Source organism: Corythoichthys intestinalis, chromosome 2, assembly GCF_030265065.1.
Source record: "Corythoichthys intestinalis isolate RoL2023-P3 chromosome 2, ASM3026506v1, whole genome shotgun sequence".
Taxonomy (NCBI): Eukaryota; Metazoa; Chordata; class Actinopteri; order Syngnathiformes; family Syngnathidae; genus Corythoichthys; species Corythoichthys intestinalis.
Window position 1 is genome coordinate 47,144,109 of NC_080396.1, and position 27,903 is coordinate 47,172,011.

The 27,903-nt window shown below is 41.3% G+C and overlaps 1 protein-coding gene and 1 long non-coding RNA gene across 5 annotated transcripts in view; one reads left to right on the forward strand and one right to left on the reverse strand.

Annotated features, from left to right (window-relative positions):
• Positions 1-544: 544 nt before the first annotated feature.
• LOC130912544 (uncharacterized) overlaps positions 545-27,903 on the reverse strand; it is a 32,843-nt gene continuing 5,484 nt past the window's right edge. Inside the window, exons 2-12 of one of the 4 annotated variants that reach the window (XM_057830690.1) lie at positions 22,525-25,143; positions 18,749-18,917; positions 18,007-18,141; positions 17,772-17,867; positions 14,093-14,334; positions 11,178-11,282; positions 10,786-10,952; positions 10,532-10,677; positions 4,939-5,016; positions 1,891-2,056; positions 545-1,735 (exon numbers count right to left, since the gene is read on the reverse strand). In XM_057830690.1, coding sequence (XP_057686673.1) covers positions 1,597-1,735; positions 1,891-2,056; positions 4,939-5,016; positions 10,532-10,677; positions 10,786-10,952; positions 11,178-11,282; positions 14,093-14,334; positions 17,772-17,867; positions 18,007-18,141; positions 18,749-18,917; positions 22,525-25,143 — 4,062 coding nt within the window. In that variant the 3' untranslated portion in view covers positions 545-1,596. Of the gene's footprint in view, positions 1,736-1,836; positions 2,057-4,938; positions 5,017-10,531; positions 10,678-10,785; positions 10,953-11,177; positions 11,283-14,092; positions 14,335-17,771; positions 17,868-18,006; positions 18,142-18,748; positions 18,918-22,524; positions 25,144-27,903 lie in introns of all 4 variants that reach the window. The other 3 variants (XM_057830691.1, XM_057830692.1, XM_057830693.1) reach the window with 3 other exon arrangements.
• The window catches only part of LOC130912545 (uncharacterized), a 32,371-nt gene continuing 17,849 nt past the window's right edge, over positions 13,382-27,903 (forward strand). Inside the window, exon 1 of the long non-coding RNA XR_009062623.1 lies at positions 13,382-13,526. This is a non-coding gene — a long non-coding RNA (uncharacterized LOC130912545). The remainder of the gene's footprint in view (positions 13,527-27,903) is intronic.

Consider the following 27,903-nt stretch of genomic DNA (forward strand, 5'->3'; position numbering starts at 1 on the left):
ACATTGTAATTTTGCTTCTGTGCGTTTTCTTCATGTGTCACACATCAAATGCAAGCAGCCTGTAAGCCAAGCTCAGTCACAAAGCCTAGACAGCGTATAGTGTATACTCCGTGTTTGGTTAGAACAATCCCAACCAAACAAGCACTGAGCTTAGACTTTTTGGAGTTCTATTTTATGAATGTGGTAACTCATTTGCTGCCATTGACAGCAAGACATCCAATCCATTTGAACTGGGTGACCTGGCAGCAATCATTCACTGCCCTCCCAGATCAAACGGATTAGACCTCTATCACTGTCACTAGCAGTGAATGAGTTGATGAACTCAATTTAAATGTACACTGTAAATCTACATACAAAATGAGCAGGTAATTAAAGAATTTTGTTGTGCTGATGATCCTGGATGTTAATAAGACAATAATAGAAGTATTTGCAGTTATGCAGTAAATATTGTAAATGTAGAACATAGTGAGGATGGAAACAACATTGTTTTTCTACTCCTTTGAGTTTATTTGAGGAAACATAAAGGTGGATAATAACACTAAAATTCAACAGGAATTAGAATACAAAACCACATAAATGGCAAACTTCATTCTAGAACTTGAAGCAGATTTTGCATCGAACTGACAACCTACAGTATTTACAGAAATATAAATAATGTGCACACTCAAATATTTACTGTATACATCAGGTCCAGTAAAATAATGACTTAACACAGGTTGGTTGGTTGGTTAGTCCATGATTGGCTGGCGACTAGTACAGTTTGGACCGGCTGCTCGTCCACATCGAGGTCCAAAAATGTTTTGGAGTACTCACATCTTCAAGGCATTGTTTGTTGTTATTTGTCACTTTTCATTTTCCAGGCTGATTTTTGCATTGAGTCACTTTGGACTGTGACCTTCTGAGCAATTTGCTGTAATCCATCACACTGCCCTGGGACAGGCCTTCCGTAAATTCGATACTCAAGTCCCTGATGTGAACTCTTACATTTGCCGAATTTCTTCGCCACGTAGCGTTGGTCTTTGGAGTCTGACCATCACGGTGATGGGAGGTCTGACACTTGTGTTTGTTGTCACTATGGCTCAATTTCTGATACCCTTTGCCAACTGTTTTGGGAACGTCTGCACTGTCCTCATTCACAGCATGGTTATTCATTTTGTTGGCATCCATGTTCCCCGAGATATCAGTACTTTGCAAGATCTCCTCGGTACTGCAGTTTGTGTTTACTGTGCCTTTATTTTGCAAGTGCTGCACTTCCCACACACAAGTGTTCATCTTTATGTGCGGACATACAGAGTTTTTATTTTTAGCTTCCAAAATATTGGCATTCTCTTCGAGGTGTGTGGGACCTAGCGCTACTTGGTTATGTGTGACCAAGCCGTTTGCATCTGCCTTCCTTTCCACTGTTGTATGTAGTGTCGGGACTGAGATGGGCGGGGCGGATGATGGAGATGGCGAGGTTTCTGGAAGCTCCCAGTTGTCCACAAATTCGAGGGAGGAGCCAAGCACGTCGGCCAGTTCAGGTGTAGCCTCCACCAGCTTCAGCAAATTTTTGGCATCCGGCATGAAAGAGGCATGTTGAGCAGTGTTAGTCCAGAGCTACGACAGCGCTGGCTGACAGTAGAATTCTGTCTCTGAAATGGTGGAAATTTCAAGATGTGGAGGGAGGCAACGGAAAGTGCAAGGTGTCATTTGAAGACGATGCAAGACATCAGAGAGGAGGAGCCAGTTTCTGGGACTGGAAAGACAACATGAAAAAAATTAGTGGTAAAATTGACCAAATTCACCTCACTTTTCTTGACTTTCATTACGATTATAAATTGCAAACAGTAGTCATACATAAAGAACCTCCAAATCTGAGCTGAAGGTCATCAGACAGTGGCACAGACACACCCTGGTGTTGGTGACACCTGCAGGGTGTAGCATGGAACCAGTGGTTGGTCTGACAGCTCAAATTCAAAGTCCTCTCTTCTGACTGGCCGATCTGTCTCTTTCTCCTCATCTTCAGGCCCAGGGGGGTCAGCCAGGATGTTGTAAACCCCACCCTCACTGGTTGGTTCTGTCAAATCGTTGAAAATAGATGAAGACATTATTTTTTTATTATGGCTGTCAAACGATTAAAATTTTGAATCGAGTTATCACAGCTTTAAAATTAATTAATTGTAATTAATCGCAATTCAAATCATCTCTAAAATATGCCATATTTTTCTGTAAATTATTGTTGGAATGGAAAGAATAGACAAGACGGATATATACATAAGTACTGTATTTGTTTATTATAACAATAATTAACATTAACATTCTTTCTGCGAAAGGGATCCACGGATAGAAAGATTTGTAATTCTTAAAAGATAAATGTGAGTACAAGTTATAGTAACTTTGATAGTTTGTATATTGTGCCTAAATATTGGCATCTAGTGTAGTTGTTGAACTAAACCTAATGTTTGAATAGAGTATTATTTTGCATAGCTATTTTGATTGGGAATGCCAGATCTCTTTGCACTGAGCGCTTTTCTTTTTGTGAACATTATTTTATTTTTGAGAGATAGGAATATTATTTTTGTTGTGCTTTCACTAAATGATACTGTAGCGACTTAAATGTTCTTAACTGCCCAAATGCATGATGGGAATTTGAGCAACCATGAGTCACAGTGGTTGCTGCAAATGGTGTATCTTCTCTGTGTTGAGTACAATACATGGTTTTAAGAGAAAGATCATCTCCAGTTATTCTTCCCCATGTCGCTTGTCACAATAGTTTTAACAGTTGTGGAAGAGATGCCACTGCTTATTCCATTAAATAGCGCGGCTCCAATAAATTCCTGCGTTACCAATTCGCCCTTCGTGGTAATTGGCGGTGCTATGGACCGGCGATTCATGTTGGCTCGTTGTCGTCGGTTGGCTCGGTTCATCCGATTTCCTCCTGAGGAAGACGGCGGCGTACATATAAACACCGAGAGGCGTTGGATGGCTTTTTGTGGGTACTTTTATTAACAAAACAAAAGCATGTGGGGGACGCAGCACTTGAGCCTGCGCTAACTGCGCACTTTCTCTACTCTCTCGCTCCCTCTCTCGCTCAACCACTTTCTTCCTCACTGCTCAATCTGACATAGCCGGTCACATTGAAAATAACAGCGGCCCCCTTGGCGGGTGCCGGTAACACCTGCGTCCACTCCACTTGCTTGTCTCTGCCCTTAGCTCTCAGTATACTTCAAACGTCGCCATTGTAGTCTGTTCGCGGCAATGCTTGAGTGGGTCGTTCCGCGCATGCGTTACTTGCGTTAAACATTTCAACGTGATTAATTTAAAAAATTAATTACCGCCCGTTAACGCGTTAATTTTGACAGCCCTATTTTTAATCTATACAAGCTAAACTCTTCCACGTGATAGGCAATAGTGCACCACAAAAAAAAATTGACGTTCAAAGCACAGAATACAATATTTTAACTTACAAGTGCCCCACCATATGTGTTTTTACGAGTTACAAGCTGTTACCAGATGAATGTTTCCACTTTGTGTTACGATAAAATAATTGAAGTTATGAGTGAGGGACCATTCGAGGGAAGTGCAACGAAAAGGACGTCACAGTCCAGCTTCTGATGCCACTCAAAAGGCCAGACAATGACCCTTGAATGGCCACATCAACACAGATAATACAGTTTGTGTACTGTATGTATGTTTAAAACCACAACAGACACTGTAAAAAAATTTTATAAGCTGCTACTTGTTCCCTGCTATTTACCCTGCAATTTATGGTCCAGTGTGTCCTATTTATGGATTTTCACAGTGTGAGCTCCATGTCTTTTGGTGTAAATATCCCATCATTCAATGTGGACAGTTGCGGCTAATAGTCCAGAGTGACTTATATATGAACAAAAGGTTTCCTTGTAAAATTTGGTGTGCTTGGCAAAATCAGGTGTGATTTATATCAGTAGTCCCAACTACCGGCAAGCAGATAATGTGGCTGTCTGCTGCTCTGTAGCTGCGCTACCACTCAGTCGTGTAGTGTAAAATTCTTTCATACACTGATTTCACTCAGAAGAATGACAAAAAAAAAAGGATAAGACAGAGTCAATAGGCCACAGTGTTAAGCTTTTAGCTGTACCAGGAAGATGGGAGGAAAAAAGACGTACGCCGCAACACAACATTCCATTTTGCCCAACCAAAGGGATTCGTCTGAGTCTAAAATAGAGAATGGGGTTTAGATATTAATGGCTATATTTTGAGTTATTTTGAGGGGGAAATAAATGAACTCTATTATATAAGCTGCACACAGACTACTTTTCATTATGCCAAAGTGTCATTTTGTCAGTGTTGAACCATGAAAATATATACTGAAATATCTGCAGAAATGCGACCCACTTTTGTGATACACTCACTGTAAATACTAGAGATGTGTTTTGATTCTTATTTCTTTGTTTGTTTCTGATGATTCCATATATTTTTCCTCAGAATGGAGTGATTATATATTAATTTCCCTGCACTTGCTCTATAAAAGTAACACTTACTGACCACCACAATGTTTTTTTATGCATTTCTTTTAGTGTTTCTGAATGCTAAAGAGTTGCACTTTTGAACTATTTCATTATTTTTTTCAAGGTTTTTATCCGAGTTTGTTCTACACGATAAAATGAGTGTAGTCTGAGTGAGTGCTCGTCCGAAACTGGTGATTCCATACTTTTTGCTAGGGGTTGTACTAAAAGATCACTATTACTTTAAGCTTGTTTACGAAAAAGCCATAATACATGGCACCTGTATCTCATTTCACCTTTGTATTTGTGTGCAAACATTTCAAAAGGCACTTTTCCATCATATGCCCACTTTAGGTTAAACTGTTTTTTAGTCTAACTTGATCTCACAAGCTCATGTGCATCTGATTCCTCCAGTCCGTTTGTCTTTTTTATCATTCCTTCATTCAAATTTGGGTGATTGTGTGAAACTAACCGCACACGAAACTGCCATAAAAATCCCAGCAGGCTCCAGAATCACCTTCCGACCTTCCCTGGAGATCAGCGAGATATTCTGCAGAGAGATAGAGAGAAACGGGCCATTAGCGACCCGCGACGACAGCGCCGAGAAGATAACAAAAGGAGCTGCGCTAACAGCAGGAGACGGGCGTGTTCGTACGGGGGCGGCTGATCGCTGAAAGTAGATGGATGCCGGCAAGTGTGTGTGTGTGTGTGTGTGTGTGTGTGTGTGGTATCGCGCGGCAGTAAGCTGCTTTGGGATTCAGCAGCCGAGCCTCATTAAAACCCTCAGGAGGGAGAGAACAAACACTGGCGGTGAATTGTAATCAGGCTGTCGGACGCACAAACGTTGCACCACTTTTCTCTTGTTCTGTCGTGCACAGCCGACCGATGTTTGTTTGGTTGTCGTCTTCTATCATACAGGATTTAGATGAACAGTTTACTAACTCAACTAACTTTAGTGACACTATTGGTCAATAATCAATAAATCTTCACAATTTGCAGCTGCAAATAGGGAAACGTGACCTATGGACACCTTCCAAAATGCATTCGCTTATAGTATATGAATAATTTAACATACTGTATATGCACCAAATAACGGGCCATATAGTGAAAATAATCACACTTAAACGGAACCATACGAGACAAATGTTTACACACCCTTTAACTTTGAACAACATTTGTTGAGACTGGCTCAACAGTGCTGATTGCGGCCCAATCAGCACTTTATTTTCAACACAAAATTCACAACCTAATTATCAACAGGTATTATGAGTTACAGTGCCTTGCAAAAGTATTCGGCCCCCTTGAACCTTGCAACCTTTCGCCACATTTCAGGCTTCAAACATAAAGATATAAAATTGTAATTTTTTGTCAAGAATCAACAACAAGTGGGACACAATCGTGAAGTGGAACAAAATTTATTGGATAATTTAAACTTTTTTAACAAATAAAAAACTGAAAAGTGGGGCGTGCAATATTATTCGGCCCCCTTGCGTTATTACTTTGTAGCGCCACCTTTTGCTCCAATTACAGCTGCAAGTCGCTTGGGGTATGTTTCTATCGGTTTTGCACATCGAGAGACTGACATTCTTGCCCATTCTTCCTTGCAAAACAGCTCAAGCTCAGTGAGGTTGGATGGAGAGTGTTTGTGAACAGCAGTCTTCAGCTCTTTCCACAGATTCTCGATTGGATTCAGGTCTGGACTTTGACTTGGCCATTCTAACACCTGCATACGTTTATTTTTTAACCATTCCATTGTAGATTTGGCTTTATGTTTTGGATCATTGTCCTGTTGGAAGATAAATCTCCGTCCCAGTCTCAGGTCTTGTGCAGATACCAACAGGTTTTCTTTCAGAATGTTCCTGTATTTGGCTGCATCCATCTTCCCGTCAATTTTAACCATCTTCCCTGTCCCTGCTGAAGAAAAGCAGGCCCAAACCATGATGCTGCCACCACCATGTTTGACAGTGGGGATGGTGTGTTCAGGGTGATGAGCTGTGTTGCTTTTACGCCAAACATATCGTTTTGCATTGTGGCCAAAAAGTTCAATTTTGGTTTCATCTGACCAGAGCACCTTCTTCCACATGTTTGGTGTGTCTCCCAGGTGGCTTGTGGCAAACTTTAAGCGAGACTTTTTATGGATATCTTTGAGAAATGGCTTTCTTCTTGCCACTCTTCCATAAAGGCCAGATTTGTGCAGTGTACAACTGATTGTTGTCCTATGGACAGACTCTCCCACCTCAGCTGTAGATCTCTGCAGTTCATCTAGAGTGATCATGGGCCTCTTGGCTGCATCTCTGATCAGTTTTCTCCTTGTTTGAGAAGAAAGTTTGGAAGGACGGCCAGGTCTTGGTAGATTTGCAGTGGTCTGATGCTCCTTCCATTTCAATATGATGGCTTGCACAGTGCTCCTTGAGATGTTTAAAGCTTGGGAAATCTTTTTGTATCCAAATCCAGCTTTAAACTTCTCCACAACAGTATCTCGGACCTGCCTGGTGTGTTCCTTGGTTTTCATAATGCTCTCTGCACTTTAAACAGAACCCTGAGACTATCACAGAGCAGGTGCATTTATACGGAGACTTGATTACACACAGGTGGATTCTATTTATCATCATCGGTCATTTAGGACAACATTGGATCATTCAGAGATCCTCACTGAACTTCTGGAGTGAGTTTGCTACACTGAAAGTAAAGGGGCCGAATAATATTGCACGCCCCACTTTTCAGTTTTTTATTTGTTAAAAAAGTTTAAATTATCCAATACATGATGTTCCACTTCACGATTGTGTCCCACTTGTTGTTGATTCTTGACAAAATTTAAATTTCATATCTTTATGTCTGAAGCCTGAAATGTGGCGAAAGGTTGCAAGATTCAAGGGGGCCGAATACTTTTGCAAGGCACTATATGTGTTAATTCTTATACATTTGCATAATAGACACGAGGACTGTTAGGATAGCCAATGTGCCTTATGAAGGCATTAAACTTGGATTCATCACGTTCTGATCTTTTGAAACCAAGGGCGTAGATTTGCATAGGGACATAACACCAACATACCAACTTTTCAGGATGCTGAAATTGCCCCCAACAACTTTTCAGCAACCTCATTTGCATTATATAATGACTTCAGTTATATAGGTAATTTAGATTGTCTTCCCATATGTTTTAAAGGTAGAATTCACCCTACCATTATTAAGTGAATTACTTTCATTATGTTCAGACTTGCATTGACCCGTTTTCACTTGCTGAATGTGCCAGTCCATGTTTTTTTTCTTCAAAAGCCTGTTTGCAAAAGCCCCTCCACACACGCAATCACAGCCCAAGTCCCGACACAAACATGCCGCCTCCGCCCCCTTCAAAGACGAGGAATATTAAAAGTTTTTTTCCCACTAGCAGCACCCACTGTAAGTAACCACTAATTTTGCGACTGAAAGTCCGACCTGCATCAGAGTTAACATAACATTAATCCGTCTGAATTTCCCGAACTTCAGAAGGAAGCTGCTTTGAGAGAAATATCCTCCTGTACTGTATGTATTTTCTACTGTTAGCCTTAATTAAACTGTGAGAAATGTAGTTAACCGAGGTTACTGCCCTTTCCCAAATTTTCAATTTTATTTTATTTATGTGGTCTTAAAGCAGCCCAAAGAAGCTTTCATTTTTTGTTAAGTTTGGCTGTGTTTTTGGACAAAAATCAAGTATTTTACCTGAAGGAAGGCTCCATTTTTATTTATTTTTGTTATACGCTAAGAAGTTTTTTCAGTTATATTTAATTTATTTATTTAGACTGACAATGCTGAGAATGTTGAGTGGTCTTATGAAAAAAATATTTTTTTTCAGTCCTGGATAGTAAAGAGATTATTTGAGTTTTTTCTTTTATCCGAGACAATGTGTTTTAGGTTGTTTTATTTACCTGACATGTTTCGGCAACTACTTCAGCCTTCATCAGAGTGTCTCTGATGTTGGTGTAACGCATCATTTATCAGCTGCTGGAAGAAGGCGTGACTCATCTCTCTGCTGTTCCTCCACTCTTCCAGGTTGCTGGTCCAGGTAGTAGAGACCATGTAGTACACCCCCTCGTCCCTGTTGGTGGTCTTCGGGCCCTGCTTGCGGATTTCAATGGCCTAACTGATCCAGTGCTGATGTTTGTTTTCTTCGGTGCGGATGACTCTGGCCTTTTCCCAGTCCATGATGTGGTTTTCCCTTTTGCAGTGGTCAGTGATGGCTGACTTATGGTGTTCCTGTTGCGCTTCTTCTTTTATTGCCCGTGTATGTCTTATTGCTGTCTCCTTCTCATACTCCTTCTTGTGTTGTGTTTTTTTTTCTGGTAAATGACACGTCACACCAACATCAGTGACACTCTGATGAAAGCGGAAGTAGTTGCCGAAACATGTCAGGTAAGTAAAACAACCTAAAACACATTGTCTGGAATAAAAGAAAAATTCAACTAATCTATAAGTATAGACAAAATGAACTCAATCCAACTGTTAAGAGATTATTAACAGGTTTGTATTTATTGTGTCTGTTAATATAATTTAAATTATGTTCAAATATTGCAATTTAAATTAGCTAATAAAATCCAGACATTTATTCTGGAAGTTTTCAAAATGTTTCTTTAGTAGTTTTTGAAAACAAATGTGTATCACCTGAATCAACACATGTGCACTGCATAAACACACCTCCTTAAAATGAGTTAAATTCCCTTACATCAGTACTTCTCAAATAGTGGGGCGCGCCCCCCCTGGGGGGGCGCAGAGCGATGCCGGGGGGCGTGTGACCTCGGGGAACATGCTTTTTTTTTTTTTTTTTTTTCTGCCGTACTGGAATAAAGTGTACTTGCGCATCCACTCAGTGGGTGGCAGTGGCGCTCTCATTTTCAGAGTGCGTGCAGTATTTTTGAACTAAGGAAGAGCACTCATTAAACAGAAAACAAATATGAAGAGCAGTGCGCCGCCGACGTTTTCGAAAGCCGTTTTCCGACCGGACTCACTCACGCAGCGACCCACTGTGTTGTCCGGTTCTCACGCCGCCGCCCGATAAGTGCCATTTTCGGCTTGGGATCGTCACGACGACCGCCCTCACCTACGGTTCTACCTCGGCCGCCGAGAATGCGTTTTGTTCGTGCCGTTTGCCTTTTAGCTTTGACTTTTAATACTGTGGGTGATGAGGAAAGACTGTTTACTGTGTCTAAAAATAATTATAGCGGACCGCCAGAAGCCAAATCAATTAAGACGCCACTTAAAGACATTCGACCCCAATCTCATTGATAAGCCGCTTGATTGTTTTTCAGCGAAAACGTGCCGAATATTGCCAACAATCGTCCTGCTTTGTCAGTGTTATATCAGTAAACCAGTGAGCATTGTTAGCATGCTCATTGCAAAATGACTCCACACCATTGCAAAGGAGGTAATACTGAGTGTGAGCAGCAAAAATAAAAACTGTCCTTCTGTCCAAGGACACTCTTTTTTTCCTTTATTCATTTTTGTTTTTTCGGTCAAATTTTTTGGCATATTGTCCTCATGAGTGAATGTTTCTAATCAATTTGAATGTGTTATTATTTACTGATTTTATTACATTTTATTTTTCTGTATCAAATGGTCAAAAATGTACCTTGAGTGTATTTTTACAGTTTGAATCTGACTTTTTTTAAAAATTCAGGCAAATTGATGCACGTCAAGTCTTCTCTGTTACAAACAAAACATTTATTAACAATGTTAATAAAGTTATCCTTTATTATAAGTTGATCTATGTTACTTTTTTTCTTTATTAGAAAAAAAGGACACAATATTAGGCAGATGTGTGTTTATAATAGTAATTTTATAGACAAATAATACTATTTACAGTGGCGGCAGAGAGTTTGGGGGGCGCGAAACATTTACGTCTTGCTTGGGGGGGCGTAGCAGAAAATAATTAAGAAGCACTGCCTTACATGCAGGTTATGCTGTCATATCATCCGTACCAATATTGAGACCAAACCGACGCCCTTGGTTAAAAACACCATTGTTTTGATTTATGGAAAGAATTGCTTTCATATGCAAAAACCTCCAATAAACACTTCATATTCCCTTCCTACCCTCTAAGAAGGTTTTCATGACAATACTGTTGGTCATGTTTATGGGTTGTCGTCCAGAGTAAGAAGTCAGCGTTGGGTCGGCACCACAGGCGAGCAGGAAACGAACCACCTCCACATGATTGTTCTCAACAGCGTTATGTAGTGGCCTGACAACAGACACAGGAGACATAACTTGCCATGGATCAAACATATGTGAGAGGTGTGTTCACGATGATGAGTTATTCTATTTTCAGCCAGTGAGCTAAGTATCATACCTGGTTCCGTCCTGAGTGCTGCAGTTGATGTCTGCACCATGCTCCACAAGGTGACGCGCAATCGCGAGCCAGCCGCGAGTACAGGCCTCATGCAGGGCAGAATAACCAGCATTGTTTGTGTGGTTGACGTTGCAGAGCCTTAGCTGCAGACAGCTGAGCACCGCCTCCTGGTCGCAAACAAAATCGACAACCAATGAGCAGACAGCATATTAAGCATTTCAGAGCAAAACATATTTCAACAATTCATACAGTATATTTATTATATGTTCCCATCAAAATAAAATATTCAACACAACAGAAGTTGGCTTAACTTGATGGAATGAAATGGATTCAAACCCCTTTCTATTGTTACCTTTTTTTTGTGATTGAAATATACAGATTACTGGAGTTACCTCATCTCCCAGTCGGGTGGCATGCAGCAACAGGGTCTCTCCTGCATGTTTATTCAAAATTAGATGACGTAATTCTGAGGGCGCAGGATCGACGGAAAGGTTTAGCTGCGGAAATGGCATGTACTCGTTAGATGCGACATGCATCAGTACAAAACATACAGATAATTATAATCATTTATTCATTATTTTTTTGCTTAAGTAATAACATATCCACTCAAATATCCATTTTACATAGCACATTTTATATTTAGCCTTTCCGTGCTGACGGCAAAAAGTAGAATGCAGCCTGGACTGGTTGCTAGTCAAACACAGGGCACTTATAGATAACAAGACAACCAATCAACACTCCCATTTATAAATACGGACAATGCAGAGTCATAGATTTCATAATTATATTGACGGGTCAAAATCAACAGGCCGCCACGCCTTTAAGTTGGGGGCCATCCTACACTCCGATTTAGGTATTTGCAGTCGGTTGCAGGAACACATGCAGCGATCCAACGCCGGATTAAGGTTGAAAAACTACGAAAGCTGTACCGGTCACAAACAGGAAGGAGTGTCTCAGAAGTGATTTGTTCGAGGGTTCAAGGTAATTATTATATTTTCGTAGCATGAATGCATTTTGAAACGTGAAAAAAATCAATGGGAGAAATTAGCCGCTACGGCATTGGCGTCATAGTTCGCAATAGTTATGTAAAATAAATACTAACTGCACGTTTTTGTTTTTTGCTTAAAACCAAGAATTGAGACCATTTTACGTCCATATCTATAAAGAATTCAGGGGCTTAAGCATTTATTCATGAGAATTTTCAAGCTCTTTGTCTACATAAAGTCGCCGCTACATTTCCTTATTGACTAGCATTTTAGTTGGCAATATTTACGTAAAGTGAATGCTAACTGCACTTTTTTTTTCTTTTAACCAAGAATCGAGAGTGCTTTGCATCCATAATCTATAAAGAATTCAGGGATTTAAGGATTTATTCACAAGAATTTTCAACGGCAAAAGCTCTTTGTTTACATAAGGCCCCTGCTACATTTCCTTACTGACTAGCATCGTAGTTCGCAATATTTACATGAAATAAAAATAAATGGGAGAAAATTAGCCGCTACGGCATTGGCGTCATAGATCACAATATTTACGTAAAATAAATACTAACTTTTTTTTTTTTTTTTTTTTTTGCTTAAGACCAAGAATCAAGACCGTTTTACGTCCATATCTATAAAGAATTCAGGGACTTGCGCATTAATTCATGAGAATTTTCAACGGAAAAAGCTCTTTGTTTACATAAAGCCGCATTTCCTTACTGACTAGCATTATAGTTGGCAATATTTACGTAAAATAAATGCTAACTGCACATATTTTTTTTTTTTTGCTTTAAACTAAGACTCAAGACTGTTTTAAATCAATATTTATAAAGAATTCAGGGATTTAAGTATTTATTCACAAGAATTTTCAACGGAAAAAGCTCTTTGTCTGTGATTTCACTCGGTCAGCTTTGACAGCCATGCCAACAATGCAGGTCATTAATCAACTATTAATCAGCCCCGCCTCCCGTCAGTACATTATGAAGTGTATGGCAGAGTTTCCTATTAACCTCACTTTTGTTTTTTAAATGTGGGAGGAATTTAGTGTACAGGGACAAAACCCATGTGGATAATCACTTCTGCTCATCAATAATTTACACAATATTAGGCCATAATATTAAAAGGAAAGAAACGGACAGCGACAGGTTGAACAGGTACAGAAACTGTACAACACAAGCCCCTTTTTTATTAGCTACTTTTTACCTGCTTAGAAGGTATGAGCATTTATGTGCTATAGTACACACATGGCGTCACAAAATGGCTTTTTTTGTGTTTAAACATTATTTTCTCCATTATCAGAGGTCTAAGAGGTCAAATGTGCCCTTTATATGCTTATTTTTTACATGAAGGTCATTTATACTCGGTGTTGTCTATTCCTTTAAACTAGCGGACTGAAAGGCGAGGTACTGTAGAGTAATTATCTTCATTTTATGCTTAGATTGACAGTAAACTTCAAATGGGAGTGGTTTAAACAGCTTGAAGCTTTTTTTTTTTTTTTTAAAATAACGTTTCAAAGTGCTGCTTATTGTGAAGTAAGATGAGTTGAGTTCAGGGCCAATTTACTGAGCTTGTATTTCAGGTGTGCTCTAGGAAGTCAACACAGGAAATGGCATCTTAGAGCTTCTGACACCGGTAACTGCCTCTGTGCATGACGCACATGTGCAGACGATGCTCGCCGCCATGCAACAGCAGCCAGGATACAAGCTTTGCCCTGGAGTTGTGGTTGTCTGTGTACGCGAGCTCGCTGCCCAGCAACGACGGAAGGTAGAGTGACAGAAAACTGTGTGTGCGTGTATGTGAGTGTGTGTTCACACTGCCAGAGGAAATTTCTGCTATGGCTGCTGTCACAAAACTGACGTCGGAACACACACAAAAACATGCATGATAAACGACAGGAAAAAAACAAAGGATTGTTTGTTCAATGTTACAGTGATATACAAGGGTTTCAATTTCCAAGTTTTTCCAATTATGTAGCTTGGTTGCTTTGTTTTCCTTGCAAGCATATTTTGACATGCAAGTATCCTTTTTATGTCCACGTGTCTCAAGAAAGTGATGCTAAAAAGCACATGATGTCGATTTTGACCTTCCTGATTGTGAACAATTCTTCACAAGAGGAGCCCAGTTTGCTTGAAGCTGTTTTTGCCACTCTCAGAAGAAGTCTATTGTATAAGTTAAACTCAAGCAAAACTGAACAAAAAAATTGTCTTACAAAAGTCTGCTAGCTTAGTGCATTACAGACATTACACATAATAACACAGTAGGTAGGTGAAAGAAATTAGCATCAATTTACCTGCAAAGATTGCTGGACAATTTGAAACTTTACTACTCACCTGCGCGGTTCTCTCTTCCCAATCACCATTTTCTATATCTCCCCCACTTTTGTAGTTGGTCTTGCAATGATGTTTCCCAGTGGAATTTTCCAGGTCGATGTCGGATGAGGATAGAAGTGACGAAAGACTGATGTTTGCCGTCAGTTTCTGATGCTTTTCCTGGAAGCAGGGAACAGCCACGTGGAGTGAGGGCACCCGCTTTGGTGACCCAGGCAGTTGCAGGAATTTGGCCTTAAGCACTGCTGAAAAAAAATACATGTGGTTTTATAACAACAAATTAAAAGGCTGAATTTTAAAAATGCTGTAATGTCCTGAAATATATACAATTTCCTCACTGACTTCAAACAGTATTAAAGCAAATATGCTCAGTTGATCAAATGCTTTTGAAGAAATCAAATGAACTGAAAAGAAGCTTCCATTTGGCAGTATCATCTGTAAATATGGATGTGTGCCTTTAAAAGAGAGGATGAGCCCGAATAGAGATTAAATTCGAACTGAGACAGGAAGGGCAATCAAGTGGCAGACAATCCAGCTTCTGAGTTGTGTCCGATAGCTATTTAATGCACGTTCAATCAAGCTTGTCATTTGGAGAGAATGTTATTGAACATCAACATTTGCAAATACGGTGGTACCTCTACATATGAATTGAATTCGCTCAAGGTCCTGGTTTGTGAGTTGAAATGGTCGTATGTCGAGCGGTATTTTCTCAGAAGAATACATTATAACTTCATAAATTTGTTCCACAGCCCAAAAACCAATGCTAAATCCTTCATAAATACTGCAGGTACAATTACCAATAGCAATAACACATTGCAAAACAAATAAAATATAAATACGAATCAGAATAATAATTATAATGTACTGAATCGGGTTCTAATGTGGAGGTTGTGTTTTGCATGCTGTTCCTGTGACTGACGAGAAAGTGAGAGAGGTGAGTTAGAGTGGGACGCTTTTATTTTCTCTTTTCATGTCCTCTTGTTGTTGGTGTTGGCTACGGCGGGCAGTAGCCGTGTTGTGTTGCACAAATTCTGAAATAAATGATTAAAAACCTGACAAAGCTGGTGACTTCCCTGGCAATGTTACAATAATAATAATTGTCACCTTAACCATAGACTTCATAATACTTGACATGACACGGGGCGCAGGGCCGATCCATAGGGGGCCTATTTTCAAAAACTTCAAATTCAAATATTTTCAAAATTAAAGCTGCTACCGACCAAAAAAACCAAAACAGGCACCTACCTTAGCCATATATGAGTCTCTGTGAGCAGCGGCATCAAAATATTCAAAGTTGTTCCCTTATAAAATCCCAATTAATTATTTTTTATATAACAAAACGTAAAATGGCTATAAAATTCTCAGATTTTACAATAGATGCACAAAAATTACAAAATTTAGAGATAATGACCTATATTTTCTAGATCAATAGCAATATTTAACATATCATATACGTTTTTGCCTAAAATAGCAAAAATATAATAATTACCTTGAATCCTCGAACAAATCACTCCTGAGACAATCCTTCTTCAGTCCAGCTTTCGTACTTTTTACATGTAAATCCAGCCTTATGCTCGCTTTATGTGTGAGAGTTTTCACTGCCACTGACTTCTAATAAATGGAGCTGAGTGTTTCTACAGCCCCCTACGGAAAGGCAGGGCGCAGTGAATGGAAAAGATGACATGTCAAGTATTATGATGTCCTTAACTTATAAAGACTGGCGAACGGAGGTTGGAGGAGGACTGTCGAGACATATTCTGAGCTAGTTCACTGACACGCACATAAAGCTCATATTTTTCTATCATTTCCATCTTAATTTCAATAATAAGTGGGGATGGGAATTGATAGGATTTTTTACGATTCCGATTCCATTATCGATATTGCTTAACGATTCGATTTTTTATCGATTCTCTTATCCAATCTAATTTGGGGAAAAAGAAGAACAAACATTTTGATTGGCATTGAGTTTGTTTAATCAGAAGTTACAACCTTACAAACTCACAACGCGGTCAAAAGAGCCCCAAAGGCTCAATATTAACTGTTGCAATAAGTGGCAAATGCACAAGAATGTGTAACATTTTACTGAAACATTTTCTAATAGAAATAAAAAATATTGGTATATATTGGCATATAGTTTGGGGACGTAGTTTGGGGACCCCTGTTAAAGTGTATTATTTACCAGTATGTTGAAATGCATGCCTTTTAGTTTTTATGGTGCTTTCTCGCTCAACTGGGGGCCCCCTTGCGCTTCCTCACGCGAAGAACACGCTCACGTGAAGAAGAGCGCGCTTACACACGAAGAAGAAGAAATGCCGCATCCAAGCGAGTGAGCGAGTTAGTGAGAGAGGGAAGCACTGCTACGAGCCTACGTTCTTTGTTAATGTTTGTAAAATATCTACAGAGGCAACGCCTGTATGTATCATCTTTTGTGTTGTTGTTGTGTGTTTCCACTCGTGATCGGACACGTAAATCCAGTTGTGTAGTGGTTTGAATGATGTGCTAATGCTAGTGAACGCATGCTAACCTTTTTGTTATTACTGTATTAGCAGCTAATCATCGCTGATTTACGTTGATGCAAACCTGTTTGTTATTGGGGACGAAATTGATTTGTTTCATTTCTATTTTTAGTTTCACTCTTCAAGTGATGGTTGAATAAAGTCAGCAAATTATACCAACGTCTTCTGTATCGTCATTTCGGAGTTTAGCTAGCTGTATAGCTGTCTCGGTGAGGACCGTGCGGTCTATTCCCTCCCGATGCAATTATCTCCACCTTCCCTCCCGATGCAGTTATCTCTACCTTGTAATGACTGCAAGTCGTTTTGTTGTAATTTTTCCTTGTGAAGTGAAGACACACTTTCGAGCGTTTGAACGCACGTGCTGTCATTGTTATGTTTACGGCTGCAATGCTCGTGCTAAACCATCGTAACCTTTCATTTTCACCCTCTTTCCTGGTGAAGTGTAGCCAAACTTTGGAGCGGGTGGTTCTTGGCGCCACGCTAGTTTGATGCGTCTGGACAGCATGACAGTCACGACGCAATATGCGTCTTTAGGAATCGTTAAAGGGATCATTAAGGCTTTTTCAGTGTGATGTCGAGGCCTCGAAACACTAGGAACCGGTTCGGAATTGGAATCGGATCTCGATTCCCATCCCTAATAATAAACGTCACCTTTTTCCTTTTTTTCACCACTTGCACTAACCTTCTTGAAACCCATGTTGACTTCTCTCAAAATCCGCAGTGCTGTCATCTTGTGGGAAAACAATGAAATTGCGATGCTTTTGTAAATCGTGGTATTTCGAGCATGTCGTCATATGTCGAGACAAATGACGAGGCAAATTTTACGTCAAATGTCGAAAGGATTGTATGTCGAGGTGTTTCTATGTCGAGGTACCACTTTACTACCTTGCGCAAATGCAGTATTCTGGAGGCATGTCCTGGAGAGATTAAACAATGGATGTCCTCTAATGTTGATCTTTAATATCACAAGCACTTCTCCTCCACTTGCAACAGAGGAATGCATCTGGTGGGGGCCCTATGCCTTTTAATTAGCCTGCTGTGCCGTATCTGGTGGAATCCCAGGGTCAGTTTTAGCATTTTCAGCACTTACTGTATGTTAAACACATTTCATGTATTTACAAACAAATTTTGAAAATGACTACAATAAGGAAGTCAAAATTAAATACCTTTCAAATCATTATCAGGTAGACAAGGCTTCTTGAAGCGAGGGCCATTCAAGTCGATGCAACTCTTTTGCTCCTTCTTGTCCTCCAGATTTACATCTATTGTGTAAAACAGTACGAATTAAACTAGATATATGAACTAAGATATAATGCAGTAGAACCTTAAACGAGGAGATTTATTTATTCACTTGCTAGGCAAGATCATACAAATCCTGTTGTGTGGAGGATGACAACAAACCATTGTGCAACATTTTGTTCATCCCACCGTCTTCTGTTCTTCTGCGCTTCATCCAGCGACCACTGATGGTGCTCTGGTGAAATGGCTCCAGGCTGAACATGTGCTCCCGGTTTGTCACCATGCTGGGATCCAAACCTTTGAGTTCCAAAACAGAGGATTGTTTGTTCTCATGAAACACTGCGCTTGCTGCAGAAAGATCAACTTGCCTATCCTCTTTTTGCCTCTTTTAATTCTGGTTCTTCTCTGATGAGCAGCCAAGTGATGCGATGTAAATATTTGAAAAATTAACATTACTTTTTTACACCCATGCAACAAGGTTTGTGGCACTAAGGCTGTTCAAGGTCAAATTCAAACAGTGATTAAATGGTTTATAGATTTACCAATGTGTATAATCAAGAAAATTGTGGGTATATTGTTATGTGACCGCAGTAACAGTGTCCAAAAGGTAACTTAAATAGCGCTGAAAATTGACTGTGATCCTACCACACTGCAAAGGTTCTTGCAGAAAAAATGGGATTAAAGGAGCATTTAGGTGTCAAAATTAATTTCCTTACTATATGGATTCAGAGGTTGTTTTTTTCCCCCCAAACAATAAACTATGATTTTGGCGTTCAAAGTCCAGACGTGACACAAGACTTGAAATGTGCATGTCCTTACAACCACGTCAAGTGAGTTCAAGGACAAATGTGTGTGCATGTGAGAATGAACATCCTCCAGTATAACACTCAGGAATTCCGCTTACCTCTCTGTGCTTCTATGTGGGGTGCAGGAGGGCGGTCTCCTATCCCCCCCTCACTCTGCTGGCAAAGCTCCAACCCTCTCCCATCACACCCCCTTGCGTCGCACCACTGATCGTTTGCCAGCTCAACCTCCCCTGCCGTTTCTGTCTCGTCTTCCTGGTTTTCCTTCATCTGAGAAGAAGGCAGACTCTTAAACTGGTGCAATATCAAAATAGACAAATTTTACACTCTTTTTTTTATACAACTTTGTCTGCTAAAAATATTTTGTCTTATATTTATTTTATATTTATATTTTTATTATGTATTTGTATTATATTTTCCAAATGTAGAAGCATTTCAAGAAGTAGCAAGGATGATTGTTTGTAGATGAGTAGTAGTCTGCACCGCAGAGGTAAATATTTTTCATTGTTGCACAAGAAAGCCTTAGCCTCTCTCATTTTAAGGAGTAGTGCAGCTTATAGCAGCCGTAAAAAGGATCTACAAGATTGGTTGGAAACATGGAGGGTCTGAGCCTCAGTGGGTGGCTCAGAAGGCGGATTTCCTGCTTAATCTCATTTGTGAGCCACACTGCCATCCAAACCGCTTTGAGAAATAATTTAGCCTTAGCAGGGAAAGTTTGATGGCTCCTTTGCTAATGTCCCAAATATCAGGAACCGAAGAAAGACTCCTCCGTGAGCCGTCACCGTATCATGGTGGAGGAGTTTGAGTGCCCTAATGACCCTAGGAGCTATGCTGTCGGGGGCATTTGCCCCTGGTTAGTGTTTCACGTGACAGAAGGGTCAGACCAAGAACTGTTCAGAAGACCCTGATGGACAGTAAAAACAGGAGTAAGTGTACCTGGCCCGGAGGAGTACCGGGGCTCCACCCTGGAGCCAGGCCTAGGGTTGGGGCCCATGTGCAAGCGCCTGGTGGTCGGGCCTTCGCCCATGGGGCCCGTCCGGGCACAGCCTGAACCGGATACACGGGCTCGTCGTCCCGTGGACCCACAACCTGCAGGATGAAACCGCAGGGTCCGGTGCAATGTGGATCGGGTAGCAGACCAAGGCGGGGACCCTGGCGGTCTGATCCCATGTTGTGGAACTGGCATTTGGAGCATGGAACGTCACCCCTCTGGCAGGGAAGGAGCGGGAGCTTGTGGAAGAGGTTGAGCGATTCCAGCCAGATGTAGTCGGTCTCACCTCGACACATAGCTCTGGCTCTGGAACCCATGTCCTCAAGAGGGGTTGGACACTCTCCTTTTCTGGAGTTGCTCCGGGGGAGAGGCGGAGGGCTGGAGTGGGTCTTTTGATAGCCCCATGGCTTTCTGCCTCTGTGTTGGAGTTTACCCCAGTTTACAAAAGGGTCGCTTCCCTGTGCCTTAGGGTCAGGGAACGGGTTCTCACTATTATCAGTGCATATGCACCAAATGGTACTGCAGATTACCCCCCCTTTTTGGAGTCACTTGGAAGGGTACTGGAAAGTGCCCCAAAAGGTGACTCTATTGTCCTACTGGGGGACTTCAACGCCCACGTGGGCAATGACAGTGTGACCTGGAGAAGAGTGGTTGGGAGGAACAGCCTGCCTGATCTGAACCCGAGTGGTGTTCAGTTATTGGACTTTTGTGCTACCTACAGTTTGGCCATAACGAACACCACATGTGAACATAAGGATGTCCATCGATACACATGGCACCAGGACACCTTAGGCCGCCGGTCAATAATCGATTTTGTAGTTGTATCATCAGACCTGCGGCCGTATGTTCTGGATCCTCTGGTAAAGAGAGGAGCAGAGCTGTCAACTGACCAACACCTGGTTTTGAGTTGGATCAGATGGCAGGGGAAGAAGCTTCGCAGACCCGGAAGGCTTAAACGAATAGTGAGGGTCGCTTGGCGGAGGAACTTGTCAGACTGATTTTCAACTCGTACCTCCAGCAGGGCTTCGACCGCGTTTCGGGGGCAGTGGGGACATTGAGTTTGAATGGGCTTTGTCTCCTTCTGCCGTTGTCGAGGCGGCTGCTGAGAGCTGTGGCCACAAGGTAGCTGGGACCAGTCGTGGTGGTAAACCTCGAACCAGATGGTGGACACCGGAGGTGAGGTGGGACATCAGGCTGAAGAAGGAGGCCTACAGGGCATGGTTGGCCTGTGGGTCTCCTGAGACAGCTGACTGGTACTGGTGGGCCAAGCGGAGTGCAGCTGTGGCAGTCGCCGAGGCATTAACTTGGACGTGGGAGGAGTTCGGTGAGGCTATGGAGGAAGACTATCGATCAGCTCCAAAAAGGTTCTGGCAAACTGTCCTGCGCCTCAGGGAGGGAAGGCGGCATCTTGCCCACACTGTAGCTCCCCGCCTCCACTGTAAATAGTGGGGTTGGGGAGCTACTGACTTCAACTGAGGAAATTGTCAGGCGGTGGAAGGAATACTTTAAGGACCTCCTTAATCCCACCAACATGCATTCCACGAAGGAAACCGAGTCGAGGGGCCTGGGACTGGTCGGGTCAATAACTGGGGCAGAAGTCGCCGAGGTAGTAAAATTACTCCGCAGTGGCGGAGCTCCGGGGATTGATGAAATCCGGCCTGGGTATCTGAAGGCTTTGGATGTCGCAGGGCTGTCTTGGTTGACGCGCCTGTGCAACATTGCATGGTCATCGGGGGCAGTTCCTTTGGAATGGCAAACCAGGGTGGTGGTCCCTATCTTTAAGAAAGGTGACCAGAGGGTGTGTTCCAACTATCGGGTGATCACGCTACTCAGCCTCCCCGGGAAAGTCTATGCCAGGGTACTGGAAAGGAGGGTCCGGTCGATAGTTGAACCTCAGATTGAGGAGGAACAATGTAGTTTTCATCCTGGCCGTGGAACCACGGACCAGCTCTTTACCCTCGTGAGGGTGCTTGAGGGGGCATGGGAGTTTGCCAGTTCAGTCCACATGTGTTTTGTGGATTTGGAGAGGGCTTATGACCAAGTCCCCAGGGGCTCCCTGAGGGGGGGTACTCCGGGAGTATGGGGTGGATGGCCCTTTGGTAGGGGCCATAAACTTTGGGTGATGACCGAAAGAACAAGATCGCGGATACAAGCAGCTGAAATGAGTTTCCTTTGCAGAGTGGCCGGGCTCAGCCTTCGAGATAGGGTGATGTTGTTATGTAATGGGTTATCGTACAGTATCATTATAACAACAGTGCATATAGATAACTTGGTACTGAGGGAAAAAAAACTTTGTTTAAAATTGCTCATTACTTGAGCGTTCTTTTCACCAAGTACTTGAGTACATTTACAGTTTTTGATGACTACTTATACTTGAGTAATATTATTTTGAAGTAACACTACTCTTACTTGAGTAAAATCTTTGCCTTCTCCACCCATCTCTGCTCTTACTTGGGTAAAATGTTACACTGTCACTCTACCCAACTTTGGCAGCTGGACACACTTTCTGACTTCACAGTAGCATCGCTTTAAAATAGAACATGTTTATATTTGCGGAGCTGCCACTTCACCCAAATTTACTATTTCCGCCCCACGCTGACCAACAATTCACAGTTCTGTGTGTACCGTCCTCTCACCACATAAACAATTAACAGGTTTGTTGACAGCGTATTACGCAGGCAAAGCATAGTGAAGTGTAATTCAATCCAAACTTTGTCACTTTATACCCACTTTTCTTATTGGCAAGAGGCCATGGTCGTTTGAATTGGTTGAAAAGCACAATATTTTAGTTTGTTGGACTGAAGATATTTGCAGTGGCACAGGGAAAATGTGTTTGTTAAATAAAGTAGATGGTTTTTCTTTGTAAAAAAAAATGATAGCTCATACCTTAAACAGTTCTTGACTCCTACAGCTGTGTTGAAACACACCAAGTTCCTCGGTTTCATTATTTGGTCCACTATTCAAAGAGCTGCAGAATGGTTCCATGGGGTTGCTGGTGGTAGTATCCTTACCCTCACCAACCTGGTGATGCATGATGTCCTGGGTGTTCATATTCACCTCACTAAATATGATGCCTCTGGAATAATTTCCCAGAAAATGATCTTGATCTATGAAACCTTTGACATTGCGTCCATATTCAGCAGGCATGTGAGCAATGCATTGACTTTTGTCTAACATGTTTTGTTCTCTTTGGTTGATGGACACACATGACTCAGTTTGGGTGTTGGGTGTTTGCGTGTTGACTCCCTCGTTTGGAACAAAACTATCTAATTGAGAGTTGCATCCAACAGCTGGACTCGTCAGTAATTGTGTGGGACTAGTGCAGTTACAACTGTCTTTGTTTGGACAGATATTTACGGAGGAATTCTGATTGACCTGGTCCTCCTTATCATTTCCATCCAGTCCATTTGGACCATGATCAACTATTGTTGGGTTATTAGAACCACATGGGCCTCCATTTTGCTTCTTTTTTGAAAATTGTTCTGGAGTAGTTCGGGCACACTGCATGGTGTGCTGGCCAGAGAAGTCTTGAGATGGAGTAAGAGAATCCTCTTCCACTGGAATTCCTGCACTCGAATGAGGAGGTGAAGAACACTTGTCATAAAAAGTTGGCTGGAGTGTGGGGGAATTTGAGCTTTGTTGCCCTGAAGGCTCGTTGGTAATAAAACATTTTTCCTGATTGAGGGATAACTCATCTTTAACGTCTTCAAAAGGCACATCAACATGAACTGTGTTCTTTTTTACCCCGGGCAACATTTTGCAAAAAGATTTTGAGATTTGGTTTGAAGTCTGTTTGCTTGTGCTCCCACTCTGCTCTGGATCTGGTTTCATGACCTGGTTCAGCTTTTCCTGGCTTTTGTGGTTTCTGTATTGGTCTACATTACAGGTTTTTGACAGAGACTTGTTTGAGAGTTTATTGAGGTCTCTGTGAGCTAAGACAGGAGGTAAATTACCCGGTGTATCTGGATGAAAGTGGCCAGGTCTTTTGCCTGGTATGGACATGTCCTGCAAGGACATATTCTTAAAACTAGAGTATGAAATATAGCCTATGCTGTGGCCTAAACCATTTGGAAAATATGAGCCAGTGAGGCTTTGTCTGGAAGTAGGTTCCACATCTAGCTTTTGTTTTTTTGGTAGATTTGGTTGGTTGTCTTGATCCTCAAACTTGGAAAGCAACTTTGTTCCGGAGAATGTTTGTCTTATGCTACTGTTTTCAGCGCACACTCTTTTTTGGCCAAACTTTGTAGAAGTGAATTGTTCAGGAGAGCTTTGCAAAGATGGAATGCCAGTCTGAACTTGTTTTGTTTCAGGCAAGGTTCGATTCTGTAAAATGTGTTTAACAATATCCACGTTGAGAGTGGAGGGTGAAGAGTTGATTATTTTTGGAAGTTCTGAACTCTTTGCTGACATAGTCGCCGGAGGAAAAATAACCTTTTTTAGGCTTTGCTCTCTGCTAGTCGGCAGCCCATAATGCAGCTGGGCTAGGACATCTAATTTAGGCTGTGACCCGTCTGACAATTCTTTAATCTTCTTGGCAGAAAGATCCAAAGGTATTTGGTTCACTTTTCGGTCTACTGATTTGCTAGCACAAGACAGGTCGCGTGGTGGGCTAGAGTTGTTAGTGCTGTTGGTTTGTCTCGGCGAATGTAGTTTAGAACTAAGGCTGCCAATTTCATTTGACGATGAAGTGCTTCTTTTTGAAGTTTTCCAAGAGGCTACTGTTGTCGAAACTGGAAGCGACACTGAGGCAGAGCCTGAACTGTTTACTGGATCACAAGCAGAGCTAGTACGGCTATTGGGAACAGTCTCGGTGGAGGTGGAGAGGCAGGACTCTCCGTTATTTTTGTTAAGATGGCGCTCATCAAGATGCAAAGCAGATGATAGCGGATCCTTGTGAAAAGAGGCGCTAAAAGCAGATGGGTCTTGATGTACCAGAGGTTCCTGCAAAATGTTCAGGGCTGTGAGGGCAGCTTGGGTGGATGTGTGGATTCTGAAGTAAGTTTCCAATTGGGAAGAAACATATGCAGGAGAGTATGGTGCTAAGTAGAAAAGTCTGTCTTCAGGTGAGCTGCTTTCAACACCAGATAAGCACATAGATGGGCATGCTAGCTGCTGGTATATGGATGGGGAAGACTGTGAAAGAAGCGCGGCCTTATATGCCATGTCAAGAAATGGGTACATGGCTGCATCAAAGTAAGGATTGATCCAAGGGAGTTTCAGGAAACTACTGAAAGTATTCAGGCCTAAATCAGAAGGATTTTTACTAGGCGTGACTATGTCTCCATCTTCAGGGAAAACGGGTACTCTCTGAAGCTCTTTCGGTAGATTCTTGCAAAATCCATATACAGGCGAGAAAATTGTTCCAGGTTGGGCCTGCTCAGCAAAAACAGGACATATACCTGGAAGGTTTATGGTGTCGCGGTGGAGCTTTTTTTTAGCCGAAGACTTGCCGTCTACATTAAGGGAGGCAAGAGGGTCCATCCATAAAGCAGTGCTGGTGTCCACCTGTAACACGCAAGTGAGTCCAATCACGATAAGAACAAGAAGTAGGTCGAATTGCAATTCATTTAGGAGAAAAAAATAATAGGGATGTACTGAAAATTCGGTGGCTGAAAATTTTCAGCCAAAATGTGACTAAATTGTGGTTTTAGTCCGAAACGCATTTTCCTTTGAAGTAACAGTACTGAAACCAGAAGCTGCTTTGGCCCAGGCAAAAAGCTAGGTTGTGTGCACTTTAAGAGGACTGGAGCAGTGAATGAGGATGTGTTGGCTTAGCGAAGCCATTTTGAGCAGCTATAAACGGGGCTACTGGGTTGCTTTTCAAACTTTGGAAATTTTTATTTTTGCTCTCACTTCTACCTGCGAGCATGACGTCTTTTGTCACGGTGACTTTACTGCAAGCACAGCTGAAGGGGGCATTCAATGGCCACTCCAAGAATAGACATAAAAAATGAAAGCGATGAAAACCAAAATATATAAATACAAATAATGAAAATATAGAAAAAGAGGGTGTCTGTGAACCAATAGCACAATATTGTTAGCGTTGTAAATATGCTTTTTAATCCTCAATCAATCACTCAATCAATATAGACACATCTATATAGCACCTTTCAACAGCCAAATGCTGTATGTTGCTAAATATAATTTGTTTAATACTTGGCAACATAACTTAATTGTTATTTTAAGCAGTTGTGGTTAATCACTTGAAGTAAGATTCTTGTGTATATACCATGTTTAATGTTTTTGTGTGTGTACCCCCTCCCCCGGGCACTAGGTCTATAGCTAACCTTATTCATAACACTAAGCTCAACCACACCCCCGTCAACAAGGTGGCCAGTGGAAGCTAGCGGAAAGCAAGTGAGATGGCCAATTATTTGCAAGCACAAGAATTTAGTAGAAATTGCATTGTAAAGTACAAATTTGGGAGCTTTTTAGGAATACGTGTGTAACAACCTATGTGCCTTATCACTGCCGCTTTGGTGTGACCGTTTTTAGGAGCATGATCCTTAGCGCTTTGTCTTGACATTTGGCCAGACAGGGCCCCATATCCAAGCGAAACTAACTAACGAAGGTATACACGGCCTCTTGCTCCATTACCCGCGCAGCTCTGGTGCAGATAAGACGCACAAAATAATGAATGAATGAGAGAATTTTCAATCTTCCCAGGCCCTTTCCAGTCAAAATGGATTAGAGATCTAGCACCGCTAACAGCACTGAAAAATGAATCTTCATAACAAGTCTTGCTGGTTTAAATGAATTGAGAGCCTATCAACATCAGTGGCATGCACTTAGTTAAATACTATGAAAAAAAAAAACAATCAAATTTAGAGTGCTGGGTCTGTTACCAGTTTGTATTTCTGTTTTTATTCATTTTAATTTTATCATTGTAGTTTTTGAAGTCATCATTTTCATGATGAATCATGAAACCATATGGCGGAAAACACTCAGGTGACTTGCAGTTCCGCTCTGAGACCCCCAATTTGGCCAAATTTCAAAATTGTCCTAAATGCATGTGTGATACATCATTGGAAAGCTTAAAATCTCAATTTTGTGGGGGAAGAACATTTTTGAACAGGAGGGCATTTAAAAAAAAAAATTAAACAGCAAAACCCTTACTGGAGGTGAGAGCACACGAGAGCAGAAATAAAGACGCCATGATTTTAACGAGATATTATCGTGTACTTACCTTGTTTTGATCCAAAAACTCCATGTAGCATGTATCATCGAGTGACAAGACACAGATGTGAATGGTCACAGCCGGATTGTTGGGGGATTTTATGGGTGAAACATGGTAATATAATAAGGGTCGCGATGCAGAATCGCGTACATCAAGGAGTGGTGAAAATTTTCTTTTTCATATATTGACCCTGTTAAACGTTTTTTTTCCCCAATTTGTCTTTGTTTGGATCGATTATTTATCAACTAAAATATTGGGAAAAATGCGACAGTAACAAAAAAAAAAAAAAAAATACAATTAAGCGATAGTTATGAAGTTAATATCCGTGACTTATTTACAGACACCATTTTTTCTCATTGTGACGTAATTTGTTCAAAAGTTTAAAATATGTGCATGAATAATTTTTTAAAGTCGTTTTTTTATTTTTTTTTAATGAAATATTAGACATCAATTAATGATTCTAAGCTACATGACAGTCATTTTGAATAAGAAATATAATTACTTCTTTTTATGGCTGGGTTGAAATAAAAGCGATGTCTGTAAACGTGGGTTTCCAGGGTAAAAAGGTCAAATTAAAAATGGTTCGGGAGCTTAATGCGCCATGAATCTGCTATTGCAGCATATAGACATACAGTGTATCACAAAAGTGAGTATACTCCTCACATTTCTGCAGATATTTAAGTATATCTTTTCATGGGACAACACTGACAAAATGACACTTTGACACAATGAAAAGTAGTGTGTGTGCAGCTTATATAATAGTAGAGTTAATTTATTTTCCCCTAAAAATAACTCAAAATATAGCCATTAATATCTAAACCCCTGGCAACAAAAGTGAGTACACCGCATGGGAACTACATACATCTCTAAATGTCCAAATTGAGTACTGCTTGTCATTTTCCCTCCAAAATGTCATGTGACTCGTTACAGGAGTGCTGTCAGCATTCCTGCAGCGATTGAAGAGGTGGGGGGTCAGCCTGTTAGTGCTCAGACCATATGCCGTACTCTACATCAAATTAGTGTGCATGGCTGTCACCCCAGGAGGAAGCCTCTTCTGAAGACTGTACACAAGAAAGCCCGCAAACAGT